At 39.1% G+C, this 22,711-nt stretch overlaps 1 protein-coding gene across 2 annotated transcripts; it reads left to right on the top strand.

Moving 5' to 3' along the window:
- The first annotated feature begins 402 nt into the window (after positions 1-402).
- ccm2l (CCM2 like scaffold protein) lies at positions 403-21,563 on the top strand. Of its 2 annotated transcripts, none has more exons than XM_072448698.1 (11): positions 403-580; positions 2,847-3,014; positions 3,155-3,238; positions 4,217-4,397; positions 5,181-5,752; positions 13,771-13,900; positions 14,588-14,651; positions 15,488-15,623; positions 19,970-20,108; positions 21,052-21,199; positions 21,383-21,563. In XM_072448698.1, the coding sequence occupies exons 1-11, from the start codon at positions 551-553 to the stop codon at positions 21,513-21,515; spliced, it is 1,785 nt and encodes a 594-aa protein (XP_072304799.1). In that variant the 5' UTR covers positions 403-550; the 3' UTR covers positions 21,516-21,563. The 2 variants fall into 2 exon arrangements, with proteins under 2 accessions (XP_072304799.1, XP_072304798.1); XM_072448697.1 differs by having other exon boundaries at positions 4,214-4,397.
- The last annotated feature ends 1,148 nt before the right edge of the window (positions 21,564-22,711 follow it).

Below are 22,711 nucleotides of genomic sequence, written 5' to 3'. Positions count from 1 at the left end.
CCAGCAGCCGACCGAAGCCCAGCTCGCCTTATTTAAGTCCCTCTGACCCATCCAGTGCCCTCCTCCTTCTCCTGACCCTTCTCGACCACCACCAGTGTCCAGAGCCCAAGGGGAAGACATCTCATCCATCAGCGCTCAAGTCTCCTGCCGGGGTCTGGGCGACAAAGAACCTAAACATGCAATAAAGCTCTTCTGACGCTCGTTTTGTCTGTCTGAGTCTCTCCACATTGAATGAATTGGGATAAATAAGCGTAAATGTAATGTCTGCGTATGTGCCTTTGCTTTATCTCACACAATGAGCGTTATCAGTCCTGGTGGGGTTTCCTCTCGGACAGGAAATGGGCTTCCTCTACTTCCTGCTCTCTGGAGTTTGGCCCTAGAGGCTTCCATCCAGAACAATCAGTGTAATGCGAGTGGCAGGGACCGAGCACGGCAGAAATGGGGCTAAAATAAGACAAAACAATGGAACATTTCGACCGAGAAACTGAAGACAACTTGGAAAATATGTGAAGAAGAGGACGAGGACGAAAAGGAAAAAACAAACTAAGCAATGGACTACGAGCCAAAGAAATCCAAAAAGGTACAGCATCATTATTGGTAGTGCTAACATTTTGAGGTGATAGTAGTAGTTTATGCACGTTACACTGACTGGAATTCTAGATTTCTTGATTTCACACGTGGAGCTGGTGGTTTAGGTGTTGGTTTATGCGGAAATCGAAGGTTGCCCTTTCATACAGTCTCTAGGCAAGGAAAACTGGCCTGGTCCAATTCAAATCGATTGTTCAAAATGCTCTCACACCAGGAGCAGATAAGCAGATGGATTCAACAGCACTAGGTCAGAAACAGACAGCGAAATATTCGACGTAGATTCACTCGTTTTAGATGAGCAGAAATGACAAACCACGGCCCCTCTACCGCGGCATGTGTGGTTTTAGTTTTGTTTTTGGTCTGCTGTGTGAACATGAAAGTAAAAACTACCGGACCGCCAATGTTTTTATTTGCGCGACGGACAGCAAATAGCTTGTGTGCAAGTTTTGTGTAAATGCATTAATCTCTGTAATAAAAGAAGCCAATGCGTTACGTCAGATGTAAGCAAAGCTATTGAATTTTATTTTAATTTTTAATGTATTAATTTGATCATTTTTTATTATTTAATTTAATTAATTTGTTTATTTATTTATTTTATTTATTTTAATTTCTTTTTTTAATTTTTTATGTATTTTATTTATTTTTATCATCACAATCCGAATCAACTTTTTTCTTTCTTTTGTACTTACTTTTATTCATATACAGCATGTTAAGTGTTAACATGACAAAATAAGACCCCTTTCTTTTCTTTTTTTACATAATTAAAAAGGAGTACAAAGAAGAAGAATCTTATAATATGTTCCCCTTTCTCAAAAATCAAACAACTGGTAAGAAAAACTACAGGATGGTCCGACACGATGATCATATCATCAAAGTACTGACGCTTCACACATAACGCACATGACAATTTAACACATCACATTAACTTAAGTAGGATTCTGTCTTTGTTTTTGTTGTTTTTATCAAGCAAGAACCCCTCAGTGAGACCAGTTCACGCAACATAAATTCAGACCGAAAGGAGTTCCGAGCTGAGGGAGCAGCATAAGCGCACAACCTCAAATTGTCTTATAGATTAAAGTCCTCCAGTGAGTGAACCTGGGAGCGCTCAATGAGGGTTAAAGGGTGAGTTTACCACCCTCTAACTTGAAGACGGAGCCTGAAGACCGTCACTAACTGTTGGAGAGAGTGTGGCAGCCAAGAGGCAAACCACCGCCACGTGTTTTGGGACTGTCCTGTCAATCAAAAATATTGGAATTAGCTTCACAATGCGCTGCAGAATTTTAAAACTATGTACCGTATTTTCCGGACTATAAATCGCACCTTTTTTCATAGTTTTGGCCGGGGTGCGACTTATATGTGACATTATTTGTTATTTTCACATGACAACCACAAGAGGGCGCTCTAGGCTCTAAGCAACGCAGAAGAAGAATCTGCACTTCCTCTTCCTCTGGAGTTTGTGGAGTTGTTTAGAAGTGACAGTGGATTTAGTGATTTGGGGTAAAACTGATGTTTTGCTAAACTTGTTAGCATGTTCTTTATGCTATAGTTCTCTGAATAACTGTTCATATGTTACGTTAACATACCAGACACTTACCACAGTTCTGTCTGTGCCTCATGTAGCTGAAGGTGTTAGCGTTAGCATACGTCATGTAGCTGAAGGTGTTAGCGTTAGCATACGTCATGTAGCTGAAGGTGTTAGCGTTAGCATACGTCATGTAGCTGAAGGTGTTAGCGTTAGCATACGTCATGTAGCTGAAGGTGTTAGCGTTAGCATACGTCATGTAGCTGAAGGTGTTAGCGTTAGCATACGTCATGTAGCTGAAGGTGTTAGCCTTAGCATACGTCATGTAGCTGAAGGTGTTAGCGTTAGCATACGTCATGTAGCTGAAGGTGTTAGCGTTAGCATACATACACCTGTTATTATATTAAATTGCATTGAAGATGAAATGTCTGATCGTAAATTATTTATTTCGCACTCTGGTCTTGTTCTATGTCTGTTATGAGTTTTAATGTTTTGATATTTTAAAAATGGAAAAATTATCGTAATAAAAGACCGTCACTCCAATCCAACAACGGTAAAAATGTTGCAGATAGGCCAGGCCAGTATCCAAACATCCACGCATTTACAATCAAACCATAGTTTCATCACATTTAACACTTATAACGACTTGAATACTACATTAGACGTGACCTCCTCGACCTCCGTCACAATCCGCCACGTGCAAATGCCAAACGACCGCCGCCATCTGCTCCCGTAGGGTTTCGTGTCGCCCATCAAGCGCCTGGTTTGGTCCAAATCCAGTCGCCGGGCAGTGGACCGCGGCAGCGTTTACCGACGCCCGCTGCACACGGTTCCTCTGTACGCTCCCGACTACCTCATCCACCCAGAGAGGCTCATCTTTGACTACGTGGAGAAGGAGGTCAAGGTCGGTCCAAATGTCATGAATCTAACTTTACTCATTAAAGGAGACTATGGAACATAAATCCACATGTTACAGCTCATTTTATAAATATGTTAGTTAGATGCATTTTGTTTACTGTCAATGACATTTCATTTATAATCCAGTTTCTTGGCCATCTGACCTGGGTGTCGGTGTCTTTGAACCCATCGAGTCGAGATGAGCTGCTGCAACTTCTGGACACAGCCAGGGTGAGTAACTTTTATCTTTATTTTTATGTACGTTTTCATTTATTTATATTTATTTATTACTTCATTTGATGTGCATTTTACTTGTACTTGAGAATTTTACTGAGTTTGATTGTGGTTTCTAATATTGCTCCGGTCAGTTAGAAAGATGACCAGGTAAAAACATGTATCAACAACAAACGATGAATTAATTCAATTATGTTTTGATTTATAGGGAGCTTGTTTTTTTCTAATTGCTTGATTTAAAAAAAGGAAACGGTGATTTGAGTTTTAGATTTGATAGTAAATGTCTATTGATACAAAATAGATCTTTGGTATGTATCATCATGTGTTGATCCTGTCTCGCACATGGACCCTCGTGGTTTGATCCTCGTGGTTGGACCCTCGTGGTTGGACCCTCGTGGTTTGACCCTCGTGGTTGGACCCTCGTGGTTGGACCCTCGTGGTTTGACCCTCGTGGTTGGACCCTCGTGGTTGGACCCTCGTGGTTGGACCCTCGTGGTTTGATCCTCGTGGTTGGACCCTCGTGGTTGGACCCTCGTGGTTTGATCCTTGTGGTTTGACCCTCGTGGTTTGACCCTCGTGGTTGGACCCTCGTGGTTTGACCCTCGTGGTTGGACCCTCGTGGTTGGACCCTCGTGGTTTGACCCTCGTGGTTTGACCCTCGTGGTTTGATCCTCGTGGTTGGACCCTCGTGGTTGGACCCTCGTGGTTTGACCCTCGTGGTTTGACCCTCGTGGTTTGATCCTCGTGGTTTGACCCTCGTGGTTTGGTCCTCGTGGTTGGACCCTCGTGGTTTGACCCTCGTGGTTTGACCCTCGTGGTTGGACCCTCGTGGTTTGACCCTCGTGGTTTGACCCTCGTGGTTTGATCCTCGTGGTTTGACCCTCGTGGTTTGGTCCTCGTGGTTGGACCCTCGTGGTTTGGTCCTCGTGGTTTGACCCTCGTGGTTGCGTCTGTGTGCTCTGTGGTCTGCAGCAGCTGAAGGTTCTCCCTCTGAAGACCAGTGTGGAGCAGGACTGCATCTTGAGTCTGTCGGCCCGGTGTCTGCTGCTCACCTGGAGAGACAATGAGAAGCTGCTGATGCGCATCCCCACCCACGAGATCGCTGCTGCCTCCTACCTTCGGGACGACGCACTGCACCTGCTCGTCCTCAAAACAGGTGAGGGACAAGAACACAAGCATAAATGCAGTACATGTACTTTTACCTGCATATCTGTGTGTGGCTTCACTTTTGTTGTTGTTTGTTAAGTTGAAAAAGGATTTCCCCCTCACACATTCACTTACAATATGAAGACTTAATAATGTGCATTAATAGTCGCAAAAATAAAATTATCCACAAAGTTGTGGAACTCAGTGTCGTGTTTCAGTTTTCCAGATATAAACCCGGTAAGTCCTTTATTACAGAAGGGACGCCAACGCTGGTCATATTCTACATATGGTTACCGGCCTCAGTAAGTGATCTCGTCGAGTGTTCGTGTCTTGTTTCAATCAGAGGCAGAAATGCTCAGAATGAGTTTGGAAATGATTTAAGGACTTAATAGGCTCTGCCTATTACATTCTTTTCAATTACAATTTTGCTGCTTCTCCACACAAGATGGCAACCGCAACTAAACCCAAAATCTCTCAAGCCAATGTCATAACTCTTCTATAGATTATAATGGCTTTTTGGTGATTTAAAACCGCTCCAGGTTAAAACAGCACAAAAATAATCAGTTCTGTTATTTAATTGTTTTATTTATTATACATAATTTACATGTAATAATTTCACTTACTCATATTATTTATCCATGTGAACGACCCAGAGTGTCCTGAGTTTGAATCCGGCTCTCCACAGTTTGCTGCAGTGTCTTTCTCCACTTTCATCCCTATTTCACGCTGTGCTGTCCAGTCTAATAAAGCCTTTGGGCCAGTCCCATAACTCAATGCTTTTCCCCCCTCTCAGGTTTGAATGTCGACACAGTAGTTGCCGGGGACGACAGCCTGGACTGCAAAAAGTCCAGCGGAGCCAACAGCCGACGGCAGAGCGCGAGCAGCAACAACGACCCCCGTCCTGAAGGAGGCACTATGGAGCGACGCCACACCATCTGCGGAGTGGACTGGAGGCCCTCCCTGTCCCGGAGCAATCACGACAAGAACCAAGCCCAGAATGTGGAGCGAGGAGGAGGGGAGCGGGTCGGAGGAGGGGGGAGCCTGGAGAGGAAGAGGGTCGGGGGCAGCTGGGAGAGGAGACAACCCACCCGAAAACCCGGAGGGAGCTGGGAGAACCGCCGGGCCCGTCCCATGAGCGGAAGCTGGGAGAGGAGGCTGGGCGCAGGCAGCTGGGAGCGGAGAGGGGCCGCGGAGAGAGGCTCGGGGGCGGCGGGGGGCAGCTGGGAGCGACGTCAGGCCTGCACCGGCAGCTGGGAACGGGGCAAAAGCTACGGAAGCTGGGAGAGGAGGAACCACAACCCACTGGAGCCCACGCCCTGCCCCGACGCGTACTGCAACCTGGTCATACTGGCTGTGGAGAACAGGGTGGGTGTGGCGGATGGAGAGCTGCCTCAAACTGAAGTGCAGCGGTCTCCTTCGATGGCTGGGCCGACTCGCAGTGTAAACGGGTTTAGATCAAAGACGGTCGGCAATTCGAGTCAATGGCCGAGCTCAGGTGCGTTTGGCGTCTGTACGGCAACCGAGCTGTCCCGGTGGTGCCTTTCGTGACCACTCGGAACAATCGAAGAGAGAGTCGAGCGAGCAGAGAAGGCTAAAAACGCTGATTGTAAGAAAACAGAAGGATTTTTAACTGAAAAAAATAGGCAAAAATCACTATAAAATCAAACCTTTATTTAAGCTGTTGGCCCCTGTCAGCGGAACATGAGCATTTCACCCTTTATTATGTGGGTTATTTGGCGCTCAGACCCCGGCGGAAGACATCATCTATTTGTATTGGTGGTGTACTGGTGGTGGTAGATATGAGGAAAAGGTAGAAAGGATGATTAGGATGAGAGGGATGCAGAGGAGGAGGAGGGGAGGTGGTGGGTCGCAGTACGGTCTGAAGCGGCCGAGCCGACTGCGTGAGGGTTTAAAATGGGACCCGCTCTGCGCTGATTGGGAGCAGAGGAGGTGCAGAGGAGGTGCGCCGTGCCACGGGGAGGAGTGACTTGGGTGCGTTGACTGAGGCTGGGGAGCAGGTGCGAGGGGCGATGCAGGTGGCCCTGGCGTAGCAGTGGACGTAGATGGGTGGAGTTAGGTCTTCCAGGCTGAATTTAAGCAGGCTTCATTTGTTTTTACATTGCGCTCAATGGAAAAAATGCTACTTGGATGAGTGACGAAACATCTTCAAACCTTTGTCCACTGATACACAGAATACATTTTGCTTTTGCCAAGGATAGAGTTTCTTGGTTTCTTTTTTGGCACAGTCTGTTACTCCCGGCACTCTGTCTTACTCCATCAGGCCAAAACATCAAAACATACACATAGAACACACACATAGAACACACACATAGAACACACACATAGAACACACACATAGAACACACACATAGAACACACACATAGAACACACACATAGAACATACACATAGAACACACACATAGAACACACACATAGAACATACACATAGAACACACACATAGAACACACACATAGAACACACACATAGAACATACACATAGAACACACACATAGAACACACACATAGAACACACACATAGAACACACACATAGAACACACACATAGAACACACACATAGAACATACACATAGAACACACACATAGAACACACACATAGAACACACACATAGAACACACACATAGAACACACACATAGAACACACACATAGAACACACACATAGAACATACACATAGAACACACACATAGAACATACACATAGAACACACACATAGAACATACACATAGAACATACACATAGAACACACACATAGAACACATACATAGAACACACACATAGAACACACACATAGAACACACACATAGAACATACACATAGAACACACACATAGAACACACACATAGAACACACACATAGAACATACACATAGAACATACACATAGAACATACACATATAACATACACATAGAACATACACATAGAACACACACATAGAACATACACATAGAACATACACATAGAACATACACATAGAACATACACATAGAACACACACATAGAACACACACATAGAACATACACATAGAACATACACATAGAACACACACATAGAACACACACATAGAACATACACATAGAACATACACATAGAACACACACATAGAACACACACATAGAACATACACATAGAACACACACATAGAACACACACATAGAACACACACATAGAACACACACATAGAACACACACATAGAACACACACATAGAACACACACATAGAACACACACATAGAACACACACATAGAACATACACATAGAACACACACATAGAACATACACATAGAACACACACATAGAACATACACATAGAACATACACATAGAACACACACATAGAACACACACATAGAACACACACATAGAACACACACATAGAACATACACATAGAACACACACATAGAACACACACATAGAACACACACATAGAACACACACATAGAACATACACATAGAACACACACATAGAACACACACATAGAACACACACATAGAACACACACATAGAACACACACATAGAACACACACATAGAACATACACATAGAACATACACATAGAACACACACATAGAACACACACATAGAACATACACATAGAACACACACATAGAACACACACATAGAACACACACATAGAACACACACATAGAACACACACATAGAACATACACATAGAACATACACATAGAACATACACATAGAACACACACATAGAACACACACATAGAACACACACATAGAACATACACATAGAACATACACATAGAACATACACATAGAACACACACATAGAACACACACATAGAACATACACATAGAACATACACATAGAACATACACATAGAACACACACATAGAACATACACATAGAACACACACATAGAACACACACATAGAACACACACATAGAACACACACATAGAACACACACATAGAACACACACATAGAACACACACATAGAACACACACATAGAACATACACATAGAACATACACATAGAACATACACATAGAACACACACATAGAACACACACATAGAACATACACATAGAACACACACATAGAACACACACATAGAACACACACATAGAACACACACATAGAACACACACATAGAACATACACATAGAACATACACATAGAACATACACATAGAACACACACATAGAACACACACATAGAACATACACATAGAACATACACATAGAACATACACATAGAACACACACATAGAACACACACATAGAACACACACATAGAACATACACATAGAACATACACATAGAACATACACATAGAACATACACATAGAACACACACATAGAACACACACATAGAACATACACATAGAACATACACATAGAACACACACATAGAACACACACATAGAACATACACATAGAACATACACATAGAACACACACATAGAACACACACATAGAACACACACATAGAACATACACATAGAACACACACATAGAACATACACATAGAACACACACATAGAACACACACATAGAACACACACATAGAACATACACATAGAACACACACATAGAACATACACATAGAACATACACATAGAACATACACATAGAACACACACATAGAACACACACATAGAACATACACATAGAACATACACATAGAACATACACATAGAACACACACATAGAACACACACATAGAACACACACATAGAACATACACATAGAACATACACATAGAACATACACATAGAACATACACATAGAACACACACATAGAACACACACATAGAACACACACATAGAACACACACATAGAACATACACATAGAACATACACATAGAACATACACATAGAACATACACATAGAACACACACATAGAACACACACATAGAACATACACATAGAACATACACATAGAACATACACATAGAACACACACATAGAACACACACATAGAACATACACATAGAACACACACATAGAACATACACATAGAACATACACATAGAACACACACATAGAACACACACATAGAACATACACATAGAACATACACATAGAACACACACATAGAACACACACATAGAACACACACATAGAACATACACATAGAACACACACATAGAACATACACATAGAACACACACATAGAACACACACATAGAACACACACATAGAACATACACATAGAACACACACATAGAACATACACATAGAACATACACATAGAACATACACATAGAACATACACATAGAACATACACATAGAACATACACATAGAACACACACATAGAACATACACATAGAACATACACATAGAACATACACATAGAACATACACATAGAACACACACATAGAACACACACATAGAACATACACATAGAACATACACATAGAACACACACATAGAACACACACATAGAACACACACATAGAACATACACATAGAACACACACATAGAACATACACATAGAACATACACATAGAACACACACATAGAACACACACATAGAACACACACATAGAACATACACATAGAACATACACATAGAACATACACATAGAACATACACATAGAACACACACATAGAACACACACATAGAACACACACATAGAACACACACATAGAACACACACATAGAACATACACATAGAACATACACATAGAACATACACATAGAACACACACATAGAACACACACATAGAACATACACATAGAACATACACATAGAACACACACATAGAACACACACATAGAACATACACATAGAACACACACATAGAACACACACATAGAACACACACATAGAACACACACATAGAACATACACATAGAACATACACATAGAACATACACATAGAACATACACATAGAACACACACATAGAACATACACATAGAACATACACATAGAACATACACATAGAACACACACATAGAACACACACATAGAACATACACATAGAACATACACATAGAACATACACATAGAACATACACATAGAACATACACATAGAACATACACATAGAACATACACATAGAACATACACATAGAACATACACATAGAACATACACATAGAACACACACATAGAACACACACATAGAACATACACATAGAACACACACATAGAACACACACATAGAACATACACATAGAACACACACATAGAACATACACATAGAACATACACATAGAACACACACATAGAACACACACATAGAACATACACATAGAACACACACATAGAACACACACATAGAACACACACATAGAACACACACATAGAACACACACATAGAACATACACATAGAACATACACATAGAACATACACATAGAACACACACATAGAACACACACATAGAACACACACATAGAACATACACATAGAACATACACATAGAACATACACATAGAACACACACATAGAACACACACATAGAACATACACATAGAACATACACATAGAACATACACATAGAACACACACATAGAACATACACATAGAACACACACATAGAACACACACATAGAACACACACATAGAACACACACATAGAACACACACATAGAACACACACATAGAACACACACATAGAACACACACATAGAACATACACATAGAACATACACATAGAACATACACATAGAACACACACATAGAACACACACATAGAACATACACATAGAACACACACATAGAACACACACATAGAACACACACATAGAACACACACATAGAACACACACATAGAACATACACATAGAACATACACATAGAACATACACATAGAACACACACATAGAACACACACATAGAACATACACATAGAACATACACATAGAACATACACATAGAACACACACATAGAACACACACATAGAACACACACATAGAACATACACATAGAACATACACATAGAACATACACATAGAACATACACATAGAACACACACATAGAACACACACATAGAACATACACATAGAACATACACATAGAACACACACATAGAACACACACATAGAACATACACATAGAACATACACATAGAACACACACATAGAACACACACATAGAACACACACATAGAACATACACATAGAACACACACATAGAACATACACATAGAACACACACATAGAACACACACATAGAACACACACATAGAACATACACATAGAACACACACATAGAACATACACATAGAACATACACATAGAACATACACATAGAACACACACATAGAACACACACATAGAACATACACATAGAACATACACATAGAACATACACATAGAACACACACATAGAACACACACATAGAACACACACATAGAACATACACATAGAACATACACATAGAACATACACATAGAACATACACATAGAACACACACATAGAACACACACATAGAACACACACATAGAACACACACATAGAACATACACATAGAACATACACATAGAACATACACATAGAACATACACATAGAACACACACATAGAACACACACATAGAACATACACATAGAACATACACATAGAACATACACATAGAACACACACATAGAACACACACATAGAACATACACATAGAACACACACATAGAACATACACATAGAACATACACATAGAACACACACATAGAACACACACATAGAACATACACATAGAACATACACATAGAACACACACATAGAACACACACATAGAACACACACATAGAACATACACATAGAACACACACATAGAACATACACATAGAACACACACATAGAACACACACATAGAACACACACATAGAACATACACATAGAACACACACATAGAACATACACATAGAACATACACATAGAACATACACATAGAACATACACATAGAACATACACATAGAACATACACATAGAACACACACATAGAACACACACATAGAACATACACATAGAACATACACATAGAACACACACATAGAACACACACATAGAACACACACATAGAACATACACATAGAACACACACATAGAACATACACATAGAACATACACATAGAACACACACATAGAACACACACATAGAACACACACATAGAACATACACATAGAACATACACATAGAACACACACATAGAACATACACATAGAACATACACATAGAACACACACATAGAACACACACATAGAACACACACATAGAACACACACATAGAACACACACATAGAACATACACATAGAACATACACATAGAACATACACATAGAACACACACATAGAACACACACATAGAACATACACATAGAACATACACATAGAACACACACATAGAACACACACATAGAACATACACATAGAACACACACATAGAACACACACATAGAACACACACATAGAACACACACATAGAACATACACATAGAACATACACATAGAACATACACATAGAACATACACATAGAACACACACATAGAACATACACATAGAACATACACATAGAACATACACATAGAACACACACATAGAACACACACATAGAACATACACATAGAACATACACATAGAACATACACATAGAACATACACATAGAACATACACATAGAACATACACATAGAACATACACATAGAACATACACATAGAACATACACATAGAACACACACATAGAACACACACATAGAACATACACATAGAACACACACATAGAACACACACATAGAACACACACATAGAACACACACATAGAACATACACATAGAACATACACATAGGTACTCCAGCGGTTCCCGACAGTTTGGCCCAGCTGCATTGCAGGATGGGGCAGATGCAGAGTGAATTTAATAGATTGAACCCTATTCTTGAATCACGATGGACTGGTTTTGTTGCTTGATGGAATATGTTTGAAAATCAATGTCCAAGCCAAGTCCGACCCGGTTTATCGTCTCGTGGGCACGTTTCCGTATTTCACTTGCCGCGAGGTATGTTAGCCTCTGTCCCAACAAGCTTCCCTTGTTTTCCCTTTTACAGTGATCAGAAATGGCAGTTTTGTCGTTTTGTGGTTTGCCGGACACACTCCAGAAATCAATTTAGCGTTTTAATTGAACGAAATGTACAGTCAGAGAAAACCTACGGTATTTAGGCCCATTTTTCACCGCCAATAAGGTTTCCAGGCTGTATTTTGTCAGACTCAACAGACTCTACTGCCCTTTTACCTTGTATCGCCGAGGAATTTAAAGTTACTGCAAATTTCTCTCGAATACAAATGACAGTAGAGCAGGTAAACGCAGTCTCCAACATCTTGCTCTGATGTTTTTGGTTCTCTACGGACTGATGGACCAGTTGTGTGTTGTCTCGGCACAGGACGCTGCAGAGGAGTACTGCTCGCTCATCTGCCAAATGTTCCAGATCATTTACGGCCATCGGACCATCGAGTGTGTGGACCGAGCGGGCTTCCACCACACGCTGCCGGGCCGCTACTGGCTAGAACGGAGTCAGTATGACACCATCATTGTTCACTAGAAAATAAGATAAAAGTGCATGCATTTATTAACCGTAAGTGCTGGAATATGACAAAATACCAAAGACCTGAATTGTGTTAAAAAATATTTTACATCTAACATTCCCTCAGCATCAAATGAAGACGGGTAAAAAAAACTAAAACAACAACTTTGAAGCCATTAACAGTCATTTGAAATAAGGAAAAGAAATATATATATATATATATATATATATAGAAACCTATGTAGGCCTTAACTGTAACTATGTTTTTCAGCGTATATTGTTTTTAGCAATAAAACATTGTAATTGTAAAAAAATACATTGTAAAAAAAAATATATATTGATATTTATTGATTTTATTTATACAGAGAAAAACTCCCCTTTTCATGGGTTCCCTGTTAAAAACAAAAGACAGATTAAACAAATAAACATTCAATAAAACAATCAATAAAATTACCGGTAATGAATACATAAAAAGACTTACACTATTAGATACAATGATATAAAGCAGTGTAATGCTACACCATGGAACATTTCAGCCTAAGCAACATATCCATGGAGACAAGCAAGTATTTTTTTTAACTAATTTAACATCTCCAGCTACATGTTTTTTGGCTACACAGACGGATAGAAATAGATAAATACACATATTCTGAAATAAGCGTGTGTCTTGTTGCAGGTGACAGCTGTTTGACGGACGTGTCGTACAGTTATGACCCAGAGTTCAGCTGCTGCAGCTCATAGTGAGTGACCTTACTAAACACTACTACTACTACTACTAATACTGGTACTACTACTACTACTACTACTACTACTACTACTACTACTACTACTACTCACTCTGTCATCTGAGCCGCTGTCTGTGTATACTTCAGTACAATCTGAAGAGATTCTACGCTGCAAAATGTAATTCCAAGTGAGTTAAAATGACTTAATTTATGATGTCACCGTCCTGTTTATAGGTGTTATTTTAAGGATGGACATTTCCCAATTTGACTCATTTACCAATTTTGTTTTACTCGTTAGCTCCACTATAATTTCATAATTTAGTTATAATATTAGCTGTTGGATGTAGCCTTCTTTTGCCTGGCATTTAATCTAAATAGTTTGCTAAGAAAGTTTTACAATGTTTATTTTGCGATTTAAAAAAAAGCAAACCTTTTGTACGGGCCATAATCACCAAACACATTAACATTTACACTCAGTTAGCTCAAGTTTATTTGCAAATGTTTCACGAACACTGAGCTCATGTTTGACTTAAAATAAATATGTCTATAGAGTAAAACACATCGATAGATGAGTCTAGACTAGACTTTAGTTTGTGAATATACTTTTGTACATTCAAAAGATAAAAGCTATTGTAAAGGTGCTAGATTTATTTTATTCCAAGCCCATTATTATTTCATTTTGCAATTCATATTTTACATTGTTTTTTAATATTCAACTTAACTTTTTGTTTTTTACATGTAATTTTGCGTAAAACAATAATCATAGGTTCGATTAAGTAAATAAAAAGAGTTTAATCTAATCTTAACAAGCGAAATACTCTATAGTAAATAGTCTGTTTGTGTGTTTGCAGCGATGGCTCTCAGGAGGCCTTCGAGCTGTACTACAGTGAGACATACAGCGAGAGCTCGTCCCAGCGCAGCGTGGCGTCGGCGGGTGACGGGGACAACGGCGCCGCCCTTCTGCTCATGCACGACTACATGACCACGGTGAGGCCCGACCATGGATGTATTATATGATCTGGATAGGCCACGCCCCCTCTGCCTCTGGCTCCAAATTGAGTAGTGGCCACTTCGCAGAATGCAGCCTTTGGTCGGACCATTTCAGGAGTTCGGCCTCTAAAATTACCAAACATGCTAAATTGTTTTTAGTCTAAAAATAAAATAGAAGGAATTTCACTCTTCAACTGTTTCTAAAATACTTAAAAAATACATTTTTAACCTCCCGGTGAACGGTGTACGCGCACCGAGCGCGCACGTGACCCTCATGAACGAGCCTCAAAAGAACACGTGACGGAAACTAAACACAAACAGAAGAAAGTGACGAGACAAGACCACGATACACGTAAGTTGTGTTTGTATGTCATTCCTCACGTTTCACACATCGTTCCATATGAAGTGTAAAACAACGATTACACAGTTAACACGAGTTAACACAAGTTAACACGAGTTAACACGAGCTAACGTAAGCTAAAGTTTAGCTACACAAAGATGCAACAACACGTCGTGATGGCTCGTGCTTCTGCAAATAAATAACTAATTATTTCTCTTACTAAATGTTCTAAGAGACAAGAGGTTATGCACAGATAAAGGAAAACTAGAGAAAGAAGGGAAATAAAGTGATGTTTGTATTATGTGCTATAAAAAAACAACCAATAATTCAAATATAACCTGCTACAATGGGTCATATCTTACATATATAAATGTAAAGGTGTTTAAAAGTGACAGTGCTGTACTTACAGGGGCTGAGACGACATTTGAGGTTTTATTACATATTTCATAATGAAGTGTGCTGTGTTTAAACAAAGCACACGCTTGTTTTGTATAGGAATGTCATGGATTTACTTCCATGGAATATGTAGAGATTTAGCAAACATGTCAGTTATGTTCTAACTTCTAAGGTTTAAACTTATTCATAAATAAATTACTTTTGGTTCTAGCTTTAAAAATTAATGTGAAAAGAGGAGCTTTTGTGTTACAGAGCGAAATGTAAATCTGTCAATAACATATTCCAGCTTTTCTCTGTTAAATGTGCAGAATATATCAATGTTCTAATGAGTATCTTTCTCATCTTCAGAGTGCTGACCAGTGAGTTTAGTCTGTCTGTGCTGTCCAGAGCTCTACAGGTCACTACAGGTCACTGCAGGTCACTGCAGGTCACTGCAGGTCACTACAGGTCACTACAGGTCACTACAGGTCACTGCAGGTCACTACAGGTCACTACAGGTCACTGCAGGTCACTACAGGTCACTGCAGGTCACTACAGGTCACTACAGGTCACTGCAGGTCACTACAGGTCACTGCAGGTCACTACAGGTCACTACAGGTCACTGCAGGTCACTACAGGTCACTGCAGACACAGAGTCATCTCAAGTAAACTCCTGACGACTCCAAAGCAAAAGGTATTTTAATAATAACTTGTGCCTCGACTAAAAGTAAACAGTGTAGAATCAGTATTTTGAATTTATAAAATGTCTGTTTTGTTATGACCAAAAAAACTAAATGATAATTGTTCTTCAAAAGAGACACTCCTGTGTCACATGTGTCTGTGAAGCAGCTTCATGACAAACATATGAAGTGTATGTTATATGACTTTTATAAATCTAATACATATGAAGTGTATGTTATATGACTTTTATAAATCTAAACATATGAAGTGTATGTTCTATGACTTGTATAATCTAAAGCTGTGACATGTTCTGTTTGTCTCTGTCATACGATGGAGCTGAACGGTGCAGTTACTGAAGTACAGAAGACTGCGTAGCCATGGAAACAAAGTCTTGTTAAATACTGAGATATTCAGTATTTAATGCAATAATGTCACATTCATGTGCATATAACTGATGTAAAAAGAGTGTTTATTTTACCATTATTTTTAGTATTATTTTGTCTTACGCTGTTTTTATTTTATCTTTATCTTTATTTTCCCCCTCCATTCCTTATTAAGGTGTGAGAGGTTCTATCTATAGGAGTTTTTGTTTATAAGAGTTCTTCTATTAAGATCGATCTATTAAGAGTGTTTTTTAAACTTCCTATAAGTTTTCTGTTCTTTTCCTCTGTATCTACTGTGTTGCAACAACGACATTTCCTCATGTGTGGACAATAAAAGATTCTTATTTTATTCAGTTTGTTCTATTTGACTTATACAGGTTGTTTTATCATTGTTAATATTTTTATGTTGCACTGAATCACCAAAGCAAGTTCCACTGTTTGTGAATTCTGTTCTTTGACAATGGCAATACATTTTCTGATTCTATTAATGATGATAATAATAATGAACAGTACACAGACTCCAAAACTCCTTAATAAGGGACTCCCACATTGTAGCTTTAAAACTCATTGTAGCTTTAAAACTGAACTAAAACTGGCTAAAATCAATTTATCATTTAAGATATTCCTTTATTGTCCCACATGGGGAAAAATATAATCAGATTTGCATTTATTGAACAAGTTCATTCATGTTCATTATTCGTATTAAATACATTAATAAACAAATGTGTTTTGTATTTATTAAAGATTGACATGATACAAAAACGACACAAAAGGAAACTGAATATAATTAAATACTGCTTAACTCAATTATGTAACAGAATCGATGATTATATTTTATATTTCTTCTCATCTGATTAAAAAAAATGCATATTGGCCAAATTATATTATGTAAATAAATAACTGAAAAGTTAATAACAAAATAAATACCCAAACCAAAAACTACAGAAAATGATGAGGACGTTATTAAACCTCTAAATGTAATTCATTGTCATTAAACCAGACTTTTTATCTTAACACTTCTTTATAATTCTCTTAAATATCAGAGCTTTACAACATGATACATGTATATTTATAGATGGATATAACAATTCATCATTATACGTTATGTAAACAGAATATTTCAAGCCGAATTATTCCAAAAGTCCGTGTTGACTCTTCTCAGTCTGTCGCGCTGCTGTGACGTGCGCGCTCCCGACGCCAAAGCCTCACGGCGATGACGTCACAAAAGTGGGAGGAGATATACCACTGTTCAGGAAGTAATGCGGAACTAAAAAACTTTTTTGGAACCATGAGCCAATGAGCAGCTCCATAGGTTTCAATGGCGGCCATCTTGGCTTCCGGGGGCTTGGGCCCGACACTCAAATCCTCTCTCTTTCAAAAAGGGACCTCGTCACGCTCACAGGGAACAGCGGCACTGCATCGGACACAAGTTACTCTTATGCTCCATTTTGGGTTTTTCGAATACGTTTTTTCAAATTCTTTTATATGTGTTTTAAGGAAAATTGCTAAGAATTGGAAGGACCTTGAGCGGTTGTACAAAACATCAATACTGCGTCCCAACGTCCACACTCTTCCCACTATTTTGAGGTCACTCTATCTTTAGTCGTGCACTCATAGTTTCCCACAATGCATCTTGAAAAACAGTGCACAGACAGATCTTTAACTGGACACGACCCGACTGAATCGCTGTCAAACTGTGATTATGAATTATGAAGCCAATCATAAACAAACTGTTACACCCTAAAGTCGCTAACGTTGGCTATATACCTTATTGAGCTTTAAAAAATAAAAAAAGTCATTAACGGTTTGCCACCGAAGGCTACAAACTAAATAACCCAGTTCTTTTTGTTTATATATTTATTGTAAGATTGAGTGTAAGACAATGCAGTCAATCAATCTTTATTACAGACAGGGATGTTAAAATGAATTGGTTGATCGATTTCCATGATTATTCCGGTCACAATAATTGAAAGTAATCAGTGTACTCCCTCGTTCATCCATCATAGAAAAATAAAGAACTAAAAACTAATAATCACGTCATTTCTAGTCAATCTGGACCATAATCTGGTTTTATGTGCTGTTCATGTACAGTAACTTTACCTTTGCATTCAGACAGTTTGATTTCGTAACACATGATACTGGGACGGAAAAGAAAATTACATTTTTTGTTTTGTTGTGTGTCAGTAATCGCGAATAATTTGATATTGTGACATCCCGAATTATGGAAATATTTTTTTTACCACGGTTTAGTTGACATTTCCCCCACCCCGGGGTTAGGGAGTAGAGTGGATGTTCCCGTTTTGTCCTGTTTATTGGATTTTCTCAATTTCACCACTTTTTCCCCTCCCTGAACACGAGACAACATATAGATCTCAGTCAGACATACCTTGCTCCAACATATAGTTAGAGAAATATACATTTAACAGCGGCAAAAAAAAGTATGTGACAAACCCTCCACCAGAAATGTCATGCAATTTAACAAAAATATATAGAAACGACTCAAATCCAGTTAAACATCACGGCATCCAGTCCATTTTCACTCATGTAGATCTTCGTGTTTGCAGCTGCGTAACAGACTGAACCCGGGGGAGCTGCAGCAGTTCGCCGTGCTGCTCAGGGAGTACAGAGTGGGCTCAGACATCCAGCACTTTTGCGCCGATCTCCTGCAGCTGTACGGAGACAGCCGCAAGTTCCTCCTGCTGGGTACCGCACCATCCCGTCAACACCTGCATGGTCGCGCACACCAGAACAGAACAGGGCCCTCTAGTGGTGACGCTCCGCCCTTGCGTGAGAGTACTTGACTGGAAATACATGTAGATCAGTTAATATTCACAAATATTTTAAATATGCCAGAGTGGAAAGTCCCTCCTTCACAAAAGCCTTCTTCGAGTCTGGAAGAAGGCTGAATATTCTCCTGTGAATCCCCCTCGACCTCTCAACACGTCCTGTCATTTAAGGGTTAACATTCTGCAATAGTAACAAGAGTTTTACTTGTAAGATGAAAATAAATACAAAAAATTTAGATGGCGAAATATTTTGTATTCTAACCAAGCACCTTGAGAAGGAATATGTGATATGGATTTGTGCAATATGAATCAGTGCAATATATAGATTTGTGCAATATGAATCAGTGCAATATATGGATTTGTGCAATATGAATTAGTGCAATATATAGATTTGTACAATATGAATCAGTGCAATATATAGATTTGTGCAATATATGGATTTGTGCAATATGAATTAGTGCAATATATGAATTTGTGATCAGTGCAAAATAGGGATCTGTGCAATATAAATATTTCTGAGATCAGTGCAAAATAAGGATTTTTGCAATCTGAATCAGTGCAATATAAATCAGTGCAATAGAGATTTGTGCTGTATGAATCAGTGCAATATAAATCAGTGCAATAGAGATTTGTGCTGTATGAATCTGTGCAATATGAAACAGTGCAATATGGACATGTGCAATCAGACTAAGACTAGTAAAGTACATGCATAAAGTTCAACTCCAGGTATGATTTTGATGAGGGATAAAAAGTTGAGATAATTCAGTTAATGCAATGCAATAATTTCAGAGTGTGTTCTTAACCCCTACCCTGTACATTAACTCTACGTCCGCTTTAATCTCGTGTTTCTGTGGGACAAGGAATGCGGTCGTTCATCCCAGACCAAGACGTGGGAGTCTTTGAAAGCTTCCTGGAGAGCATCGGCATCAGAGAGGGCGGGATTCTAACCGACAGCTTTGGACGCATCAAACGCAGCATGAGCAACACGTCGGCCTCAGCCATGAGAGGGTCAGCGTGTACACATCAAATGCAACCGCTAAATGCACAGCACACATTTGAATAATAAACACATCGCAAACACTGCAATTATGTATGGAACAGTATCGCCGATTCCGCACATCTCCTTTGAAAATTGGCCAGAATTGCAGAAATAATTAGTTTGAATACCAAATCGTATCATTTCTTCTGCAGGTACGATCACTGCACTTCAGAATCTGGATGTCAGGAGTTTAACCGACGCATGAGCGACATAACCCACGACATCCAGGCGCTGGGCTTTCAGGACACTCACGGGGACATTGAGGAGGAGGACTATTATCTGTAGCACACCCGATGATGAGCAAGAGATAAACCAAAGTCAAGACAAATTTCAGTTCAGTTTCAGTTTCTTGCCCTTTGTAGTATAAAATAAGCACATCGGAAACCACAAGAAAAGGTGCGAGGAGCTCAAAGTGCCCAACATTCATATATACATACATTCAAACCAACAAAAAACAGTTCTGGAAACACAAACCACTTTAAAAGGGACTAAAACAGCACAGTCTCAAAAAGGATGGAAAGAAGTGCCTGTTGCAGTTTAAGGACACCACTGGGAAGAAACTCCTTCTGTGGCGTGATGTAGTGCACTTAATGGCACAATAGCGGTTTGAATATGTCACTGGCAGGATGATTGGATGGGTCAGTACTCATCGATAATGCCCGATAAAGTAGTATATTTTTGAATACGAGATAGATAAGATAAGATAGCTTTTATTTGTCCACACAATGGGGAAATTTCGGTGTTGCAAAGCAAATAGATACAGAAGTAGGAGAACAGATAACTTATAGAAAGCTTTAAAAAAACACTCTTAATAGAAAACTCTTATAAATAAAACTACTATAGACAGAACCGGATGGGAAGAATGTTGTCATTTTAAGACAAAATACGATCATCGTCACCAAAATATCAGGAAACAAAGAAGAAATACAATCTTTTCTGGATATTTACTTGACTGAAGAGCAAAACAAAAAAATAGGTGTTGACATAACAACTACAGAGTTATGTGCCATCAAAAACTAAAAAACAGTGAATCTCCGGGAGTGACGGATTCGCCTGCTTTTATCAACTTTTAACTGGGCCATTAAAAAAGCTGAGAAGGAAGCCATCATCTCCTTAATACCTAAAGAAGGGAGGATCGACTGTGCCTCACATAGACCAATCTCAATTCAGAATGTGGACTACCGTTAATACGCCTCAATTGTGTCCAAAAGAATCAAAATTTAAAAAACAAATATTCCCAAATTGAATCCACAATGATCAGACAGGATTTATTAACAAACAACAAACACAAGACAACATAATACCATCCTTACACATAATGAACAATATACAAAAACAAACAGAATCAACAGCCTTCTCAGCATCCACACTTATTATTACAGCTTTGTTTTGTTTGCAGGCCTTATTTATTTAAAGTACCAAGCAAATTTAATTTAGAGAACTTCATAATAAAACATATTGAAACGATAGTCCAACATCAA

The sequence above is a fragment of the Eucyclogobius newberryi genome, unplaced genomic scaffold (genome assembly GCF_026437365.1).
Source record: "Eucyclogobius newberryi isolate DKJ021-1_F unplaced genomic scaffold, fEucNew1.0.hap1 SCAF_17, whole genome shotgun sequence".
In the NCBI taxonomy this organism is placed as follows: domain Eukaryota; kingdom Metazoa; phylum Chordata; class Actinopteri; order Gobiiformes; family Gobiidae; genus Eucyclogobius; species Eucyclogobius newberryi.
This window is presented reverse-complemented; position numbering and strand designations above follow the sequence as displayed.